Source organism: Mus pahari, chromosome 2 (genome assembly GCF_900095145.1).
Source record: "Mus pahari chromosome 2, PAHARI_EIJ_v1.1, whole genome shotgun sequence".
Taxonomy (NCBI): Eukaryota; Metazoa; Chordata; class Mammalia; order Rodentia; family Muridae; genus Mus; species Mus pahari.
In genome coordinates this window covers 94,718,977-94,740,525 of record NC_034591.1, presented here as the reverse complement: position 1 = coordinate 94,740,525, position 21,549 = coordinate 94,718,977, and the positions used below count along the sequence as shown (strand labels likewise).

Below are 21,549 nucleotides of genomic sequence, written 5' to 3'. Positions count from 1 at the left end.
TCTCTCTCTCTCTCTCTCTCTCTCTCTCTCTCTCTCTCTCTCTCTCTCTCTCTTTCTTTCTCTCTTTCTGTCTTGAAGTCAAGATCTCTCTTTGTGATCCAGGCTGATCTAGAACATTCTATTCATCTGTATCAGCTTCCTGAGTGTTAAGTATATTGGACTTTGTCACTGCATGAATATGCTTGGCACAGGGAGTAACTTTGTTGGAGGAAGTGTGTCACTGTGATGGTGGGCTTGGAGACTCTTCTAGTTGCAAGGAAGACAATCTTCTGACTGCCTTCGGAACCAGATGTAGAATTCTCACCTCCTCCAGTGCCATGCCTGCCTGGAGGTTGGCTGCCATGTTTCCTTCTTTGAAGAAAATGGACCGAACCTCTGAACCTGTAAGCCTGCAACAACTAAATGTCCTTTATAAAAGTTGCCTTGGTCATGCTGTTTCTTTGCAGCAATGGAACCCCTAAGATCATAACCATTCCCAGCTATTTTCTTGCTTACTAGATTTCTACTGTGTTGGGTCATAGTTGGAATAACAGTAGTTGGTTGAGCACAGCATATTTCAGTATCAGGGAAATTTTGGAGAGTGTCCTATAGACCCTTTCTTCCTGTGTTTTGCATGAACTTAGGAAACTAGGAGAAGCTGACTCTGAGGGATGAAGGTGAACCTGTCCTGCTAGCTTTTGCAAAGAGCTTCTTCCAAGTTGGGTCTAAAGGACTGACATCAGAAAGGGGGCAACTCTACTATGTCTGGGAGAGGGAAGAGTTGTGAAAATGTGGGCACAGTAACTGGTATGTGCAGTCTCAGCATTAGTGAGGCAGAGAGAGGAAGATCCCTACTGCCCTCTGTCTAGGAGACCTAGCTGGAATCCTACTCTAGGTTCAATGAGAGACAGATCTCAAAAAGCATGATTCAGAGTGGTTGAGGAAGATACCTAATGCTAGCCTCCAGTTTCCTTATATGCACAGGCACACAAATAGAGCCCCCTCTAACCCACACATGGGGGGGGAAGGGAGGTAATAATTATGTATATCCTATCAAATCAGAAGAAACTGTTCAGCTTCATTGACTCTACAGACTGCTTCAGATGAAGGAGATGGGAGTGGCATAATGGGACCATTGGGTTTTCAGGGAAACACTTCTCTTTGAATGCTAAGGTATAATAACAATAGAACAAAGAGTTTGGAACTGGTAGGAAAAGAAGAGGGAATTTTCATGTCATTTTGGGAAGCCAGCAGGATTTACACATTAGTTTAACCAACAAAGGCTCTGAAATGTTGCCTGGATTGGGAAATATTTTTTAAAAGAAAACATTTCTTCTTCTTAAACACGTGTGTGTGCATGCTTGTGTGTGTATAGATGGAAGAATAACAGCCCATGGAAATGGGTTCTCTTCTTCTACCAAGGGTTCCTGGAGATTGAACTCAGGTGGTAAGGTCAGCAGTCGCTTTGATGTCATTGATCATTGATCACTGTCATTGTCGTTGATCAAGCACCTTTATTTGATGCCACCTTGCAGAACCCACAGCCATGGAATATGGAGAAGCAATTTAAAATTTTCTTTTCTTTGTGCAGGGGATTTTGAAGTGGTGTAAATGGGTCTATCTACTTAGTATTGTTTAATTGCTCAGGCAGTATGACTCTCTTTTTTAATTAAGTGGTTTGGTTTAGACTCTCAAGTATTTGAGATAGTGACTAATTCATCAGGAATTAAGCAGAATTGTCATAATTGTGAATCCTTGATCCTATTTCAAGCTCACACAGCGAATGATTGCAAAATTTATAATTAGGTTGATCAAGATTTTTTTTTTTATAAGAATCTGAACTGCAGATTCCCCAGACATAGTTAAAGACTGTCAGATGACTGAAAAGGCTAGTAAGTTTGGCACTCAGTGACTATCTCCTATTTCCAGACTTGTCTGGAATTTAAAGTTTTAATAATCTTTTATTTATTAATTTCAACACACACACATATATGTATATGTATATGTATATATGTATATGTATATATATACACACACACATACATACATACATACACGTGTGTGTGTGTGTGTGTGTGTGTTCATATGTGGGCATACTACATCATACATAAGGAGGTCAGAGCAGAGCCTATGGCTGTTAGTGTGCTCTGCGGCATAGTTCCTAGGGATGAAATTCAGGTTGGAGGCCTGGCAGCATGAACCTTTTTATAGACAAGAGCCATTTCTCTGGCCTCTTGTCTATAATTTTTAAATACATATTAAAAAATAAAAACATAGCGCTAGAGTAATGGCTCAGCAATTAAGAGTTCTTCTTGCTCTTGTCAAGGACTCAGGTTTGGTTCCCAGCATACACATGGTGGCTCACAACTAGCCCTATCTCTAGTTCCAGGGGATCAGACTGCCTGGTGCTCCTGTAGGGACAAAGTGCACATGCATGCACTTAGACACACACATAAAATAAAGTTAAGAATTATAAACAACTTAAGAGTATAATTTAGTGGCAGAACTCTTGCCTAGCATGCACAAAGCTCAAAGTTTGCTGTCAGGCTTGGTAAAATCAAACTCAAGTATTTAAATAAAAAAAATGAGAAATAATATTTTTACTCAAGGGACACTGAAACTGAATTTCTTGGAAATTGGTCTAGACATCTGTATTTGCAACAGTGATATTATAGCACATGGTGGATATAAGACAGCTTCATAGAGTTGGTTCTCTTCTTCTCCCTGTATGTGAGTCCTGGGCATTGAACTCAGGATGTTAGGCTTACTTAGAAGGTATTTGTCTTCACTGAACCACTGGCTGCTTTATTTTATCCTCTGACCTCTGCTCACATTGTTGCAAATTAGCACACACACACACACACACACACACACACACACACACACACACAGTATTCGTGTATCATACCAGCACAGTTTTCAGTAAATAGAAAGGCAGATAAAATTTTGAGTCTCATGAATCCTTTGGCTAGAGTCATGAGATACTTCTTATACTATTTATCCAGCAACAACAACCTAGCATCTTAGTTTACCTGGAATTCATATTACCCGACAGTCATTGAGCTCTGTCTTTTTCAGGTGGTGTGTTGGGCAGTGAAATTCTGTTTGTTAGGTTTAGGGACTACCAAAGGTTAAAGCCCTGGGACACACTATCAGGTACCTGTCAGGCTCAGAGAGAAGCCTGGAGCTTAGGAGCCACTGAGAAGTCAAGCACTCCCAAGAGTTTCCTCTAGCTGAGTTCCCTTTTTGGTTTGTAGCAGAGGATTACATTGCCATGAAAATCTGAGAAGTGCAGGGTGGGCACACATTTCTAATTAAAATCTAGGCACAGGTTTTGCTCTGTGTGTTTTTTGGTTTTAATTGATTTTTTTCCACTGTAACAAAACTAGACAGAGTATTGATATATGTCACATGTCTGTTTTTCTAAGAATTATTGTATTTTTGATTGTGTGTATATATGCTTGTATGTATGTATGTTGTATGTATATATGATTGTGTGTGTGTGCGTGTGTGTGCGTGTGCGTGTGCATGTTTGTGTGTGCAGTGTCTGAAGAGTTCAGAAGAGTGTTGGACCTTCCTGGAGCTGGAGTTAATAGGCACTTTTCAGGTGCCTGGCTTTTTAAGTGCTGGGAAACAAAATCAACTCTTCTGTAAAATCAGAACATGCTCCATAGCCACTGAACCATCTCTCTATCCCCTATACATACATTTCTTGAAATTCCATGCAGACCTAGAAACTTTTAGTAAGATTTCAGCATCGGGAGGAAAAGACCTCGGTGTCTGCTTAGATGCTATGTGCGTTCTCACATCTCCCCCTTAATAGACACAGTATACGCTACAGAGAGCAAAGTGTAATTTTAAGAACCTTGTAATTCTTTACAAATTAACATAGCAGATGGTGTTTATGGGAGCCACATAGTGAGAAATATTTGGGACGATGTGAGACATGTGTTCCAGGGTGCTTAGTTTAGTTTTGAACTGTGGTGCTGAAGAAAAAAAAAATGCAGTTCGCTTCATAAAGTTTTCATTGGTTCCAAGGGGGAGGAAATGGCCCAATAGATGGTTCTATCACAGTTCCAGACTCTAAACATTTTCATTGAGACCTGGACTCACTGGTGTACTTACAGGGCTCTGTGATGACTCCCTATAAATATCTGCTGTGATAGTGCTGGAGTCGGGAAGGAACCAGGGCTGCATGCCTGAATTTTGGATGGCCTTAAGACAATGAGGAAGAGTTTGGACCTCAGGTCAACTAATGACAGTGCACAGTGGCTCTAGACAGAGGCTTGCAAGTTTGCAAACAGTTGACATGGATATGTAATTGTTTGGGCTTTCCAGGTACCTAAATCAAAAACATTGTTTTGTTCTTTCCTAGTGATATGTGACACATAATTTGGACTTGTACAGTCCTTACTCGAGCAGCAATGGATATTTGGAGGGGAATGAGGAGGGGGAGAAGTCTTTGAAACAAATAAAGACAGTGTCAGAAAGGACCAAAGGAGGTGATACTAACAAGTTTAATGGGCCCACAGTCATTGGTGAGGCAGAGTGGTTCATGTTCTGGCATTTACATGGAGATATGATTGAGATTCCCAAGGCATTCAGAGAATACCAACCACTCCAATACTTTGTATATAATCTACTCTTCAAGAAACACTTACTTTGTTTTATTGGTGGCCATGGGTCTTAAATCCTTGTCTCATTCAAGGCTCTTAAAAAGCACCATTGCATCAAATCAATTTCATTTGGTGCTCAATATCTTCATGCTTACTTGCTTTCACATCTGAGCATTTTGATGAATGCCATTCACTTGTCTTTGTACCCTCCAGTGGTATGTACATCTCATGCATGCACACAGCACTTTGTTTCTGAAGAATTTCCATCTTTATTTGGAGGCTAAGTTTAGAGCAGGGAAGAAAGACAATGAACACAGAGTAGACAGAATGGGAGGTGGAAACAGTATTGTGCCAATATTGGAGGAAACACAGTTATTCATTAATTACACTTCTGCATGAGAGTAGCCAATGTCCACAACACCAAGTCTGTATCCTACAATCATGTCTAATGGCTACAATACTGATTAAGTTGCTGATGTCCATTTTATACTCAGGCATACATATCTATACCTCTTCCTAATTTTCTTAGAATCTTCTTTGATTAAGGTATGCTGTAAAAAGCTTCAGAGTTCAATGTAACTAGTGAATATTTTTCTGTCATTGGTCTCTTGTGCCTCTTCTTGGGAAAAGGACTATTTAGTGATAACTTTCTTTTCACAATACAGTATCTTTTTTATTTTATTGCATTTCTTTTAGACTTTCATAACGCATTAACATATACATATATGATATATGGTATATATGTCTATGTACATGTAATATGTCCATATTTACTGAATGTAGAAAAATTTCAGGCCCCATTACCACCTCTTGTCTACCTCCTTATTAATGGAAGCTCTTATTTTCAACTCTTCTACTTTCTCTTCCTCCTGCTCCTCCTCTTTTTCTACTCCTTCCTCTTGTCCTTTGCCTCCTCCTGCTCTTCCTCCTCCTCCTCTTCTCCTTTGTTTTTTCCCCCTCCTCTAAGCCATAGACACTCAGTGAGGAGTGGCACCTCTCTCATGCATGATGAAAGGGCGGTGGGAGCACAAGCTGCTCCTGTGCAGGTAACTACAGCCACACTCAGCCGTGCCATACTGGTTTGTAGCACACATCCCCATCCCTCTGACTCTTATATTTTTCCCACCCACTCTTCTGCAGTGTTTACAGAGTCTTCATCTGGTGTGAAATAGATGTCCTATTTAAGGTCAAGCAACCCACAATCACATATTCTCCACATTTATACAAATCGTGAGTCTCTGTACTAAACACTGCCCACTGCTAAAAGAAGCTCCTCTGGCTAAGGCTGAGAACAGCACTAGTCTTTGGGTATAAAACCTAGTATTGAGAAGATAGTTTGATACCACACTTATCCAGCAAAATAAGCTTAGCAGGTTTTCTTCTAAAGCCTGTGAACTCCACTATTTGGGCTCTTGATGAGGTTTATAGTTGTAAGCATAGGTTCCCTTTAAAAAGAGATTCTAATTAGAAAGAGACAGCACAGGATCTTCATGATATAGCTTACATGTTTTGCATATCCTGGAACCTGAAATTCAATGAACAAAATAGGTTTTTTTTTCACAATGTATGATGATTGCTTAAGTGGCAAATCTTGGTAAACCCAAACTAAATAGCAGAACTAGCTGTAGGCATACAGAGGAGGCCAATTGTCTGTGAACTGAGAGGGTAGGATAGGGTGACGAAGGAGTTGTTATGTGAACTGGCTCCTGATATGTCTGTAAACGTGGTTCAGGAAAGCCAAGGCTAAGGTTTCCACATAAGTCCATCCTCCATGAAATAAGCCTGAACATTTCTATCTTTCCTGTGAACTCCCACCAATGTGGATTCAGTTATTGGCTTGTGTGTGTGTGTGTGTGTGTATTTTTGAGGTATAAAATGCCAAATTCCAGGGATCTTTTATGTGCTGAAAGCTTGAACTATAGCTAAATGACTTAGGGAAATACACTTAAAAATGAAACGAAACTTTAAATTTCATTGAACTGTTAATCATTTAGTGTGTGTGTGTGTGCAAGTGTGTGGTGTGAGAGAGCATGAATCAATGGGAGTCTGTACTTGGCCTTGACTGCTTTCATCTCAGCTCTGAAGATAAAATGGCATCTTTTAACAGTTTGCTTCGTTCACACTCTCTTGCAGGCTTAGAAGGAATATATAGTTAATTAACTCAGGCTTTTAGCAATCACCAAAGTTTTAGGGAGGGTGACCCAGTGAGAAATATCTTTTATGGAGAGTTGCCTGGCAATTTATCAGTGATGATGACACCTGTGTTGATAAAATAAATCAAGGTGCATAAATTGAAACACTGCACAGGTGCGAATCATATACTTCCTATGGCTTTGAGCAATAACTTGTGAAGTAGTGAAATTTATTTTTAGGCTTCCATATTTTTCAAAACACCTATTGATGCTTTTCCTACCTATTTCCTATACCCAGGTGCCTGTTGGAGACATCCATCTTTCTAGCGACACCAGAGTATTTCCTAAGTACTTCTTATGAGTTTCCTGTTGACTCCTTGGGGGAGAAACCCAGGCCTTCTTGACCTACAAAAAGCTTGGCTTCTCTTCTGCAGACACATAGAAACATTAAATAATACAGTCTAAAAATATTCATTTCTCCATTATTTAATGCAATACCCAATTGAAGAGTGCACTCAGGAGAAGTCAGTCTTTGTGGGCTGGCTGGATGAAGGAAGACTGTTCAAGAGAAGCTGTTGAGGTTTTCTCAGCTTTCCTCCCAGCCACTCATCTTTTTTTCTATGTTGCTTGTTTCTGTCATCGTATAACCAGTTAAAGGGTTATCTGCTTCCAATATCTAAATCTTAGAATAAAACCACCTTTTCCTGTTGGTTCTGCCTCCAGTGTATAAAACTGTGGCTCATTCTCACAGATTTGAATGTTACAACTTCACCCATTAGAAAAGGATCCTTGGTTGTCACTCAGAGAGAAAAAAATAATAGAGTACTATTTGTGTCAGATCATATATAGGACAATGGAAACTCACAATCAATCTCCTGTGCACATCATTTGATTTGTGTATGGAATGACATTATAATACAGATGTCCTGGACTTCATATGGTTGGATTAGTGATCTTTAAACATGACTATGGTATAAAAGTGATATATATTAAGTAGAAATTGTATTTTGCATTTTTGATTTGGTTCTCTGAGAGGCTGTCTTAATTGGTTTGGCATTCTTACCATCCTGGGCAATGGGGATGAGCCACAGTTCTCTGTCATATGATCATGATATTGGTCCTCACTGCACATAACATAAAGGTAAAACGATCAGTGTATCAAACGTATTGTTTACTTGCAATGCCTTCAAGTTATAGTGAATTTATCAGTACTGTTTATCAGTTTTCTCATAAGTTGAGGATTGTCTGTACTAATGAGCAGGACTTGAGGGTCTTACCAACAAGTTTCTTTGATAACCATACCTTATGTGTTTATGAGTCTTTTGATTGACAAGGTCTTGCAGAGACAGTCAGAAGATACATCATTGTTCCTCTTTGTACTTTTATCTCTTACTCTCCCCACCAACTAACACTCCAGGATCTAGGAAAGCTGGGCTGTAGGTGATGTGGTCAGATGATGGATTTCCTTTGTTGCCTTTTCTGAACTTACATCCATTCTTAAAAGATACTGCATCTTTCTTTTCAAGACAAATGTTCTTAGCTAGTGAAAAGGAAATATTTAGAAAGGTCCACATGTTCAGACAATGATTTATACACAGCATAAAGGTATTATGAAATGCTCAAGGTTCTATAAATAATGGTGCTATTTGTAATAACGATATGATTTCTATATGTGGAGTTTGAGGGTAGGCGGGCAACCTTCCAAATATGATATGATATTCTGGATCAATAGATAATTTTTCCTCCTCCCTCCTGTTGTGTAAATCATAGGTTTAAATGACAGCAAAATGTGTTGCAGGTTAGAATGCAGGGCACATTATTGCTTTCCGCCATTTCAATGATTTGGACTTTTATTTTTTTAAATGACAATTTGAAGACTGGGCATTTGATTTATCCCTAATACATTCACTCTATAAGAATCACAGCTACACAGTATTTTGAATATTCTTTATATATTCAGTTCAGTTTTCAGGTCTATTTGAGGGAAAGAATGAACGTTATAGATATTTATATTCCTGCAGCCATGCTTGGCATATGTATACTGTGCCCTCCACACATGGCTGCTGTGAGTCTGTGGCTCTGATGGGCATTGTCCATGGTAGATCTGTGTTCAGAGGACTTTTATGAATTAATCTCCTCCTTTCATTTCATTATCTTTTCATCCTTTCCCTTCCCATTGGATACTATCTATATTCAATAAACCATATTAGGTAAAAAGGCAGAAAAGGCAGACTGGAATGAGAATGCCCTTGAAAGAAGTACTAATTTTTAGAGATTTGAAAGTTAATATTTCTATCAGTGTGCTACATAGATCATGAAGTTAGTATCAGTTCTGTGTCATTTACAATGCCGATGTGCATATATTACATACATCTTCAGGATAATCAAGAAAGATGTATATATCATCCATCTAATCTACTCAGAAAATTTTAATAATAATAACAGCCATTATTATTTTGTGAACAGGGGCTCAGGCAGCTCAGGCTGCTCTCACAGTTGACCTATAACTGAGAATGACCTCTGTCTCCCACACTTGAATGCTAGAATGAAAGGTGTATACCATGGAATATGGCTTATTCAGTGCTGGGTACCCAATATAGGGAGTTGTTCATGATAGACAAATGTTCTAACCAGGTTCTCTACAGTGTCATCCTGAGAGAAGATCTTTGCCCAGAGTCAAGTGACCTTTAGTTTGTAAAGAGGGAAAAAGTAGTATGATAAAAAAAACAATCATCAACATAAAGCTTTATACTTTACCTGAAGACTAACTGTAAAGTCCCCAAACTCCAGTGAGTGGCACAATAATTCTGCTTATAATGAAACTAGAATTCTGAAGTTCTCCTGAACATCTCATATTTTGGCAAACTGGACTGGGGTTGGCAGCCAAATTCTAAGAGAATAAAGATGTCCTCTGAAAACCCAAACGAGAAAATGTATTCTCTTTGCTCTTGTCAATTCAAGCCATGGATTCACCCTGGACATGTTGGTAAAATAACAATCTAAGTCTAAAACAAACAGAGTTCTGTAAACAAACACTACCCTAGCACAACAGATGGGCACTAAGATAGGTGTCTACAGCAGTGTGGGCGAGTACTTGGAGTATTGTCTTTTTTTAATAATGACACTTAATAAACAATACCTTATTGCCAGTAAATATAAAGGAGATGGACCAGTGAGTTGGTTCAGTGGGTAAAGCACTTACCATGCAAGCATGAGGATCAGAGTTCAAATCCTCAACACCCATGTGAATATTAGGTTAGACAGAAAAGTCCAACTTGTAAGCCCAACACTCATGAGGCAAAGGGCGGATCCCTGGAGCATGCTTGATTAGCCAAACTAGCCGTATTGGCAAGGTCTGTTTTTAGTGAAAGGAGATGCCTAATGATAGCCTCTGGCCTCCATACGCACATACACATATACATGTGTATGCATATGTACCCCCATATATGCAAACACACAAACACAGGCAAGCATACTATATTCTAATAACAAAAATGTGTCTAAGATGTAGATAATTGGCATCAGGTCCAAGAATAAAGGGCAGAAGATTAAAGGGAATAACATCCCCAAATCATGATTTATTAATAGCCATTGAAGAGAAAGACATGAAACTTTATAAAAAAAACTTTATAATCACAGAGCTTTATTTACTTTTGAAACAGGATCTCATGTAGTTCAGTCTGTTGGGAAGCTCAGTTGAAGACTTTGATCTCATTGCTTGCCCTTCCGCAGTGATGGGATTATATCCACACACTACCTTATGTCTGGCCTCCAGTTTCTAAATCAATTTTTCAAATTTACTTATTTAGTTTATGCCCAATATACTCCCCTAACTACTCCAAATACAGTTAAAACTTTTTTATTGTTGTAATTACATTGACATTATGATTGATTATCCAGCTAATTTATTGAGAAGACAGGGCATACATTATACTATATATTGTACTTAAAACAAAACAGACATAAGAAACAAGGCATATCAATAGTTTATGATCACAAATAGTAACAGTTCCTTGGTATCATTAGGAAGTAACTTTGTCACATTAGTCTGTCTGTTTGATGGGAGCATAACACAGTAGTGTCATAGAGACTCCTTCCCAAGCATTTGGGCTCATAGGCATGTAACCTGCTCCAGGCCTAGCTCGAAAGCTCTCAAATGCTGTGTAAATCTTAGCATTGACAGACAGTGACCAATTCCTACATACAAACTTTCTTTCAAGAAATCTAAGCTTACAGAGGGCCAGTTAATTTACCATCCTGGTCAGTGACTCAGATTCCCCAAACTCTAGCACTTGCTTTAAAACTCCATTTTTGGATCTGAGGTGGTTTTTCAGAAGGCAAGAGTATCTACAATGTCTCCAGAGGAACCAGATTTGGTTCTCAACAACTGTATTGGTTGGGTGGTTCACAAATTCCTACAACTTCTGTTCCCTAGGATCTGACACCCTCTGCTGACCTCTATAGGCACCTGCTCTCAAGGGCACACTTCCCTACTCCCCTCCTGTCATACACACATAACTAAAAAGGATCTAGTAATTTTCTTTTAGAATTTTATTTTATGCATTCCATGCCACCTTCATTTCTGGATTGCCTTCAGCTAAAGACTTGAAAGTTAAAGAGATCCAGAATTGAAAATATTACATGAACAGAATCTTGACAAGAACGGCATGGAATACCAATGTCGCTAAACTTCTCTGGGTTTGCTGGTTGAAATATAGTCAGCAGTATTCACACGCGAAGGAAGCACTCTTGAAAGTAAGCCCTGTCCACGGATGAGAGTGCTCCCCCCATTTCACGCAGAACAGGCTGGCTAGTTCTATTCACTGCCCTCTCAGAGTTGTCTTGTCCTTTGTCCTTTGTCTCTTTCTGCCACTCAAAGTGCTGCTCCTCTTCCTATTCTCATCTAACTCAGAGCTAACATCTAGCTAACATCCTCCAACCCTGTCTAATGTTTGGGGACTTTACAACATACCTGCTTGCTGTCCCAAGGATCTCACTCTTCAGCCTTTTGCCCACATCACTAGCCTCATGTTCTAGTATAACCGTCTGTAAGAGAGAATTTTTGAGAAGAAGGAATCTTAGCTTTCCCTACTAATGTGACTTCCCCAAAGACCCTGCTTCACAAACATGTGACATTCATGTAATATTATTCATTTAGCAGAATAATATTAGTAGGTTTTTCTGCAGGACATGTGACTTTCATAGTTTCAGGTTCTTGGCCTCATTGAGAGTTTTGCGTATGGATTCCATCTCATGGAACACATTTTCAATCCAGAAGAAAGTGATTGTTTACTCCTGTAACATTTGTGCCTCTGATGCACTGTGGGTATATCTTGTACGCAGGTTGCTGTTTCCCTTAGTTTTCTTTCTCTCTTTCTCTCTCTCTCTCTCTCTCTCTCTCTCTCTCTCTCTCTCTCTCTCTCTCTCTCTCTCTCTCTCTCTCTCTCTTTCTCTTTCTTTCTTTCTCCCTTTCTTTCTTTCTTCTCTTCTTTCTTTCTTTCTTTTTTTAGATATTTTCTTCATTTACAATTCAAATTTTATCCCGAAAGTCCCCTATACCCTCCCCCTTAGTTTTAAAGTAGGTAATATGCAGATGTAGGGCTTGCTTCAGTGTCCCTATTCTAAATCATTCTCTGTCAAATTTAATATTATCTGATGCAGAGCTTGCTTCAATGGTCCTCTCCTAATCCATACTTTGTCAGACTTGCCTTAATTTAAATTTTATATCTCTTTTGTTATACATGGATTATTTTTTTGGCTTTCGTTTTGCAGTTTGGAAGAGCACAATAAACTATTTATTTTTATTAGTGAGTTCTTTGAGGATTCCTTAGTCTTGGAACTATAGCCTAGTGCTTCAGTTGCTGACCTTAGTCTCATGACATTCTCCATTGCTATTTTCCTCATTGGTGAAAAGGGGATGAAGATATGTAATTGGCAGAATAAGGAGAGCTCAGTGTCTGGCACTTGCTCTTGTTCACTAATTATTCTCTGAAGCTAAGCTATCTTAATTCATTTTATTATTTAAAAGTATTACTTTTAGGTGATTTGGAGGATTGTAGTTGTATAAGTGGTGGTAGAGATGGTGTGTGTGTGTGTGTGTGTTTGTGTGTGTGTTCATGAATATGAATGTCAGCATTAGTATATTTGGTCCTTGCTGTCCACTTTATTTGTTGCGGTATCTTTTTTAAATCTCCCATTGCACATGTCAGATTAGTGGTCCTGTTACCTTACAGAGATTCTCCTGTATCTACCTCATGTGTCCTTTTAGGGATTCTGGGATTATAAATGTGTGTACTGCGACAGCCAGCTTTACTTCAGTTCTAGGGATTTTTACTCAGCTCCTCACACTTGCCAGGTAAATGTTCTACCAATGGTGGCATCTCTGGACATCCCCAACCCTCATCTTTTAACTGATAGCTATTCTCTCCCATATCCTAAGCTCATTTTAAGCCTAGCTCATAACATGTATGTATGTATGTATGTATGTATGTATGTATGTATATATGTATGTATTTGATTGTTTATCTTTATGACTTGGTTTCACTCTGTAGAACATGCTGCCCTGGAATGTACAGAAATCTGCCTGCTTCTGTCTCCCAAGGGCTAGTATTAATAATGTACACCAACACACACAACGATTTCTACTTTTTTGCATATGTTTTTACGATTCTAACCAATGCAGATGAAATGGGAAGCCTGTGGATTTCATCAGTGGTACAGACCTCCCCCAATGGACCCGGTATTTTGATGGCAAACATCTTCTTTGCAAAATAATCAGAGGAAGAATTTCTACTGACTATTAACTATTGTCTACCTAATATTGGAAGGCTAGGGGAACTCTTCCTTAATACAACCATGTTTCTCTACTTTTCGGGAAGATTAAACCACTCTATTCTTCTACATTTACTTTTGTTTTCTTGGAGCTATTTGTGGGCTGATATTTCAAAGTTGTAAAATGTTAGTCTCCTTATATTAAGCTCTTCCTACTAACGACCTCAATGTGTACATCTGAAAGAGTCAGCTTGTAAGTTTAGACAGTAGAGAAGAAAGGATTTATAGAATTTTAGACAACTAAAAATATACACACATATGCCCTAAGTTTTGACGTTTCAATGAAAACCCTGTGGGCTATGCATCACATATTTGTTTAGAAAAACTGGTTTAATTAAGTAAGTTTCAGAAAAAAGTGACTGCTTTCAGCCCAGTTTGCAATTCTGATGCCTAGGTGTCTGGATAGGCTACATGTGTCTAGAAAAGGGACCCTTATGTGTCTAATAACCAGTCACATATTTCCCCCAACAAGTTATCTGTTCGGCAGAACATGTCATATAGGGTCTTATTGATTCTATGCTTAACTCTGGAGCTTTGTGTGATTCTGTACAGATGGGATATGGAACAAGAGATGGCTTACCCATAAGAATGCAAATAAATAAATTCATAGGGTGTTAGACAGAAGTTTTGTTGATGTAAGAGTTTTCACACATTTTTTAAATGATTGTATCTTGTGTGGAAGATGGTGCATCTGCAGTGTTCATAGAACTTGGAACCCATGTGAATCTTTTAAGTGTTAAAACAAAACAAAATAATAGAGGGCTTAGCAGGTAGAGGTACTTGTCAAGCCTGATTAACTGCGTTTCTTTATATCCACATGGAAGAAGAAGATATCTGACTTCTTCATGTTGTCTTCTGACCTCTACATTCTCTCTACAGCCATAAAGAATGAAAACCCCATCCACCCCCAACTCCACACAATAGTAACAATTCCAAAGCTTTAAAAATAGAAGTACTGCAGATTCTCTTTATTTGTTTTGTCTTGTCTTTATATAGCCATCAGGGAAATGGAAAATAAACATGAAACTAGAGAAATTTTAAGGGAATCATTATTTGAAGTGTTGTTTATTCTCTGTTCTTTTGCTTCTACAACTATTTGTTAGAAAGTTTTGCTCATGATCACAAACTGAGTTGCTTATTGCCATGTTTATCTCTTCTGCTTTGTAGAACAGAAATTAGAAGTTTTTAGTTTTTTTAGTACAAAACCTGTAGAATGATCTTTGAAATAATGGCATAAAATTTTTGATTTTGACACTGGAGAATTTATTTTTAAATTTTTCTTTTGTATGTGTATATGGTGTTCGTGTATATATGCATATTCTTTTGTGTATACATGTGTGTGCACAGGTATAATTACACATGTGTGTATTAGTAGTTTTTCCTCTATTGCTCCCCATTTAATCATTGAGTTAGGGTCTCTAACTTGAATCCAAAGCTCGCTGATACACTGGACTGCCTAGCCATCTTGTTCCAGGGAATTGCCTGTTTCAGATTTCAGAGTGCTGGAATTACAGTTGGGTTGCTGCCCAAATCTGGCATTTATGTAGGCTCTCAAGGGACAAACTCTGGTCCTTAGGGTGTTCCACATCAAGTGCTTAATCCGCTGAGTCATCTCAGCAAGCCCTGTGAATTCTTCTTTAAAAACATCCAGTTTGTCTTTTATATCATAAGCATGCTTATATAACTGAGAATCCTGTTATATTCGTCTTTGAAACCAAAATCAAGACAACTATTGTGTTATGTACTTTATTCATAAATAGCAGGAGAAGAAGAAAATGGGTTTACAGGGTGTTGAACATGAACATAACTATCCTGAAAACCTACTGAGTGTTTCAATGTTAATTTATACTTCAGAGAAAAATAACCTTAATGACCAAGCCATATTCATAGAATACTTAAGCAAATGTTTTATTTCATTTTTAATTGGTTGGATTTTGTAACTTAAGTATTTTTCTGAATTACTTTAAACTTTTAATGGTCTCGATACTGAATTTTATAAACTGATTTTTTTCTTTTCTTAATAGACTGGAAGGAAAGAAAAAGGAGACCCTCTCAACATTGCGATTGACAAGATGACCAAGAAAACAAGAGATCTGAGGAGACAGGTATGGGCGTCTTCCTATTGTCACCACAAAGGACTTGGTTATGGTTCTGCAGAATGCCCCCTTCCGGGGTGGCCTCTTAGAAATTATTAATTCAGGCAGCTATTTGTCATCTCATCTACATACACATAGGCATAAGTCTATTGGAGATTAGGAAAGTTCTGAGCCAAGAAATGGGATGAATGAAGGATGCATGATGTTAATAACATATAAGGTAGCCAATCTCTGGACAGTCATGACTCTCTCAGATAGGACATTCAGCTTTCCACTACAGACACTTGGTTTTCAGTTTCTGAATCCAAATAGGTCTTGAACCTGTCACTGATTTATAAGAGTTCTTTCTTACTAAACTTCCAATGTGTTGAATGATATACTAGATCGCTAATTTTTAATGACAAATAAAACCCTTAATATGATGTGTTTATTAAGGTCTAAGGTCCACTACATTCCATTGGAGATATTGTTAGCATGTTAATTGGCTTTTTGAGGGGAAGAACCGAATGCAAAGGAGATTTTGTGCCATGAATTAAATGGTTATTGCTGTCATTCACCTGATGGTTTCATTTTATTTTCTTGTTTTTACTTCCTTTCTTCCCTCCTCTTTCCTTTCCTCCTCCTCTTCCTCCTCCTCTTAGGGGAAATCTTATCTGGGAGAAGGAGGTAGTTTCCTTTTTATACAAATGTTTTATGATCATTGACCAATGTTGACTTGGAAGATTTTTGTTGTTTGTTTTTAATAATACATTTAAGGCAGTGGTTGTCAACCTTCTCAATGTTGTGACCCTTTAATACAGTTCTTCATGTTGTGGCAACTGCCATCCATAAAATTTTTCTCATTGCTACTCAATAACTGTAATTTTGCTACTGTTATAAATTATAATGTAAATATCTATCTGATTTATGATCTCAAAGGTTTGTCAATCCACATGTTAAGAATCACTGATTGACAGAGACTTAGCTGACTCTTGAGATGCTTTGAGATGAACTGAGGTCCAGGTTCTGACAGGCTATAAATCCTTGTACTCCTAATTTCCTGAGATCTACTAGTATCAAGAGACCACACGGATTATTCCAGAACACAGGGTGCACACACATGGTTCATAATGAGCTTTTCCTAAAAATCTGGGTTCAGATCTTAAGTGATCCATTTAATATTTGATTACAAAATACATTTTTTTTTTTAAGCTAGAGAGATGGCTTAGTGGTTAAGAGTACCTCCTGCTCTTGCAGAGGACTCAGGATTGGTTCCTAGCACCCTCATAGCAGTTCACAACCATTTTTAACTCGAATTCCAGGGGGATCCCATGATGCCCTCTTCTGGCCATCACAGGTACCAGGCATACATGTGGTCCACAGACATACATACAAGCCAAATGTCCATAGACATAAAATATAATAAAGATTTTTTAAAAAAAGATTAGTTTTAAACTTGTATGAATGCAGATTGTTTTATTTTGCCTTGTTTGTAACTTTGAGCTAAGTGCTCACTATGTGGTTTCCCTGGCTTGAAACTCACTATATAAAGCTGACTGACCTTGAATTTAGAGTTTAGTTTCCTCTGCTTCCCCAGTGCTGGGACTAAAGGTATGCTCCACCATGCCCAGCCTATTATGTAAGTATTGTATGTTATACATAATCTCCATCATACCTCTTTATATTTCCCCTTCTATTTGTCTCTGTCTCTGCCTCTTATTAGTTCTCTTATTTCCCTTTACCCTCCTAGACAGTTTAATATCTACTTACTCCCCTCATATGCACACATGATTTCATACATGTATATAAAATCTAGGAACCACTAAGGAGGAAGAACAACTGGCTCAATTCCCTTAAGACAGTTATTGCCTGTTTTATCCATCATTAGAACCATTCTTATATTTTTTTTCCATAATAAATCCTACTTCTTTTACATAGTGTCTGCTCCATCTAGAAGATATTATACCCCATATCTGTATATCACAGACAACCACACTTTGAGTCCTCCCTAACAACCACCCTGTCTCCTTCTGGAAGCCTTTGCATCTGCCCATCTTCATCACTAAGTTGATTGTGTCACTCAGTTTGAACAAACTACTGCTGAAGTCAGCCCCTGCTATGCTTTCTGCAACTGTGGAAAGGTTAGATTGGTGCAGATGCATCTACCATTCATTTCCCTAGTATACCAAGCAGAGATAGGACTATCAAGTAGCTAGGGCAGGAATGCTATAGAGAGCCCTAGATGTTTAAAACCAGGAGAACACAGTTGTGGGGGTTTATTTGTTTGTTTTGTTTTACCTTTCTCATTGCTGGGACCAAGTAGTTTACAAGAAATAATTTTTAAAAGGAGAGGTTAATCTTAGCACTGGTTTGGAAGAAACATAGTGCATCATGTAAAGTAGGCTGCAGGTAAAAATCATGCTGGGAGGCAGGCAGCTGGCTGATCATGTCTGGATGGATCAGGAAGCAGAGATGGGGTAGAAACCATGGTGGGCTGTGAACTTTAAACTGCACACCCTACCTACAGAGACCCATTTCCTCAAGTGAGGGACTACCTCCTAATGCTCTCCATATAATCCACCACAACAGCAGCAAGGCTGGGGGTCAGGCATGGAAACACTTGAGACTGTGAGAGACAGTTTTTCTTCCCTTTTATTTAAATAGATTTTTCCCTTCACATAATATATCCTGATTACTGTTTCCCCTCTCTCTACTACTCTCATCTCTTCCCCCACCTCCTTCTGATCTGAATCTACCCTCTTCCTGGTCCAACTTAGAAAACAAACAGGTTCTGACCGATAAACATAAAACAAAAAAAATTATAAAATAAAATATAATAGGATGAAACAAAAACTAACTCATCAGATTTGGACAACATAAACAAACAAGGGCAGGATCCCACGAGAAGGCATTAAAAAACAGAGAAGCCCTAGTCTGCACACTTAGTCATCCCATACAAACACCGGAACCCATAATATAGAGGCAGTGGGCCTGGTGTAGACCTGTGCAGGCCTTGTGCTTGCTGCCCCAGTCTTTCTGAGCTGGTATGAGTTTTGATCATATTGACAGAAGGCCTTGTTCTCCTGGTGTCCTCAATCTCCTGGATTTTATATTACAGCCCTTGTGCCAGCTCTTTCAAGGGTATCCCTGAGCTCTGAAGGGAGAGATTGGCTGGAGCCATCCCCTTTAGGGCTGAGTATCCAAGATCTGTGATAGACATTTCTACATGCAAACCACAGCACCAACCAAAGTTCTGCTTGGGAACTTTTGTCTGTCATCAGGATATTCCCAGAAGGAAGACATGATTCAAGTCATATCCTCCATAAGATAGATAATTTCTGGGATCTGAAAATGTTCTTTTGCCAGTTTAACAAAATGATATTTCTTTGTTGTTGTTGTTTTTCTTTTCTAGTCAGTTTATTTATTTATTTATTTATTTATTTATTTATTTATTTTAGTTAGTGGTTTAGTCTATGTGAGCCCCCATGGGCCCAGGTTAGTTGACTCTGTAGGTCTTCTTGTGGTGTACTTGACCCCTCTGGCTTACTCAAGTCTATCCCCCAGTTTTCCACAAGACTACCCAAGCACCTACTGATATGTGGTTGTATGTCTCTAAATCTGTTTCCATGGCATTGAGTGGATGAAGCCTCTCAGAAGATAGTTATGCTAGGCTCCTGTCTGTAAGCACAGCAGAGTAAGTATCATTAATAGTGTCAGGGATTGGCTATCTTACCTGGGATGTGTTTCAAGTTGGCCCAATCATTGACTAGGCATTTCTTCAATCTCTGCTCCAACTTTATCCCTGCACATCCTGTAGGCAAGACACATTTTGTGTTGAAGGTTTTGTGAGTTGGTTGATGTCTCCCTCCTTCCACTAGGAGTCCTGCTTGGCTGTAGGTGAAGGCCATTTCAGTCTCCATTTGAGAACAGGGACTGCCTCTAACTCTGTGACCTACCTTTGGATCCCTTTCCCCTAACTGGACAGCCTTGTCCAGCCTCTGTAGAAGATGTGCCCAGTTCTACTACAACTTGATATACCAAGGCTGGTTGCTATTCATGAGAGGTTTCCCATTCTCCTCAGAGAAAGGGAAGGGGCATAGGGAGAGAGGAGGCAATCAGGAGTGACTGGGAGAAGAGGAGGGAGGAGCTCTGATCAGAATGCAAAGTAATAAAATAAATTAATGAAAAGAGAAGAAATATGGCATAATAAAATATTGTGTGGGCTAGGTTACCAACAGAGAGATGAGCAGCTCTGTTTATCATACCGCCTTAGATCAACTTTCTGTTTCCTATCTGTCTGGTATGAAGTGACATAGCTAATAAAAATTAAATAGTTAATGAAAAAAACCATTGACTTGTAATACATATCTCGACACTGAATTCAAGGTTGTAGCACTGCTCTAGATATCCTGTTTGGTGTCCCTGCCCTCTCTCTTCCTTTGAGACAATCTCACTCATAGCCCAGACTAGCTTTGACATCACAGCAATCCACTCCCCTCAGCTTCTGAATGTTAGAATTATGGGTGCCAGCCATCATGCCTGTCTCTGGAGTCTTTATCTCTTGATCTTCTCCTCTTTTCATGAAGTGAGGGGCAAAACTCACTCTGTAGAATTTCTTTGAGCTACAAAAACACAACGCAACTTTAAGAAATGTATTCACTCAGTTTCTGTGCCAGAGGTTGAAGGGGGCGCTAATCAGAAATTAGAAGCATGTGAGAGATCTCCAGGGGTTGCCTTTGCTTAGACTATGGAACAGATTATGGATATGCATTCCTACCTTCCTGATGTATTGGTTCTGATAGGGATTTTGATTTTACATATAGGAGCCAGCATCTTTAGCTCTGTCCACTTAGGACTTGTACATGCCTCCCCCTCACTTGCATTTTATTAAGAAGAAACGAGGGAATTCCCAGAATTGTCTTTCAGCTGATGAGAGTGGTAGAATTTGAATGACCCTGAGCTAAGCCTCCTGGAGCGCTGCATTCAGGAGTGGTAGGCAAAGCAGCATTGTTTCATGCCTGGTGCCTGTCACTGGTTTTCTTCTCTCCACTTTTGCAGGAATAAGGATTACAGGAAGGTTGTTTCATGGTATTAACACGCAGCTGTAAGAGCATAATATCCCACCACATCTGTGAATTTGGTTCAAACACCTTTCTCTTTCTTAATCTGCCTTTCTTGGACTAAAATGGTCCCCATCTGTCAGTTCCGTGGTTACCCATATGTTGGAGTATTTTTATCTTTCTTCCCATCCTTTCTCTCTCTCCACGTTTACCTGTATGGTACACACACAAAAAAAATTCACTGATCTAAATTGAAGCTCAATTTGGATGGAATATGCAGTGACTAATTTGCCTGGCTCAGCTGGGTGCCCCGCCCCTTAGATTTGGGCAGTTAGAGGCTGGAACTATGGCTCAGCAGTGAGGAACACAACCCCTTCTAACTCCAGCTCCAGGGCACATGACACCCTTTTCTGGTCCTCATGGCATGTCTATATGTGTGACATGTAACCACACAAACAGACACATATAAACACAGAGAAAATGAAATAAATCTTAAAATAAAAATATATCTGGTAGTTAGTTAATAGAATTAAAGATGTTTTCTCCTAGGTATCAAATGCAATGGAATATTTTTTTACTGGTGACATGTTTTCAGTTGCAGATGGACCTGCCTCATAACAGATTATAAAGGAGAACCCCCAGTGGGTGACCCAGGATGATATCCACAAACACATGTATTCTCCATTTCTTTGTTACAGAAGAGATGACCACCCAGACACAGTTTATAACCAATTCAACATCTTTATTCCAGCCAGTTGGGACAACACTTAGGTATTTTGGACCCAAATGTAGACCTGAGCATTTAAACTATGGAGCTTTTAAATGCAAGAGCCACATCCCGATAATCTTGTTCTGG

At 38.9% G+C, this 21,549-nt stretch overlaps 1 protein-coding gene across 2 annotated transcripts in view; it reads left to right on the top strand.

The window, feature by feature from the left end:
- Positions 1-21,549, top strand: part of Ctnna2 (catenin alpha 2) — a 1,093,074-nt gene that overhangs the window by 811,543 nt on the left and 259,982 nt on the right. For both annotated transcript variants that reach the window (XM_021190430.1, XM_021190425.1), the window contains exon 9: positions 15,583-15,663. In XM_021190430.1, coding sequence (XP_021046089.1) covers positions 15,583-15,663 — 81 coding nt within the window. The remainder of the gene's footprint in view (positions 1-15,582; positions 15,664-21,549) is intronic.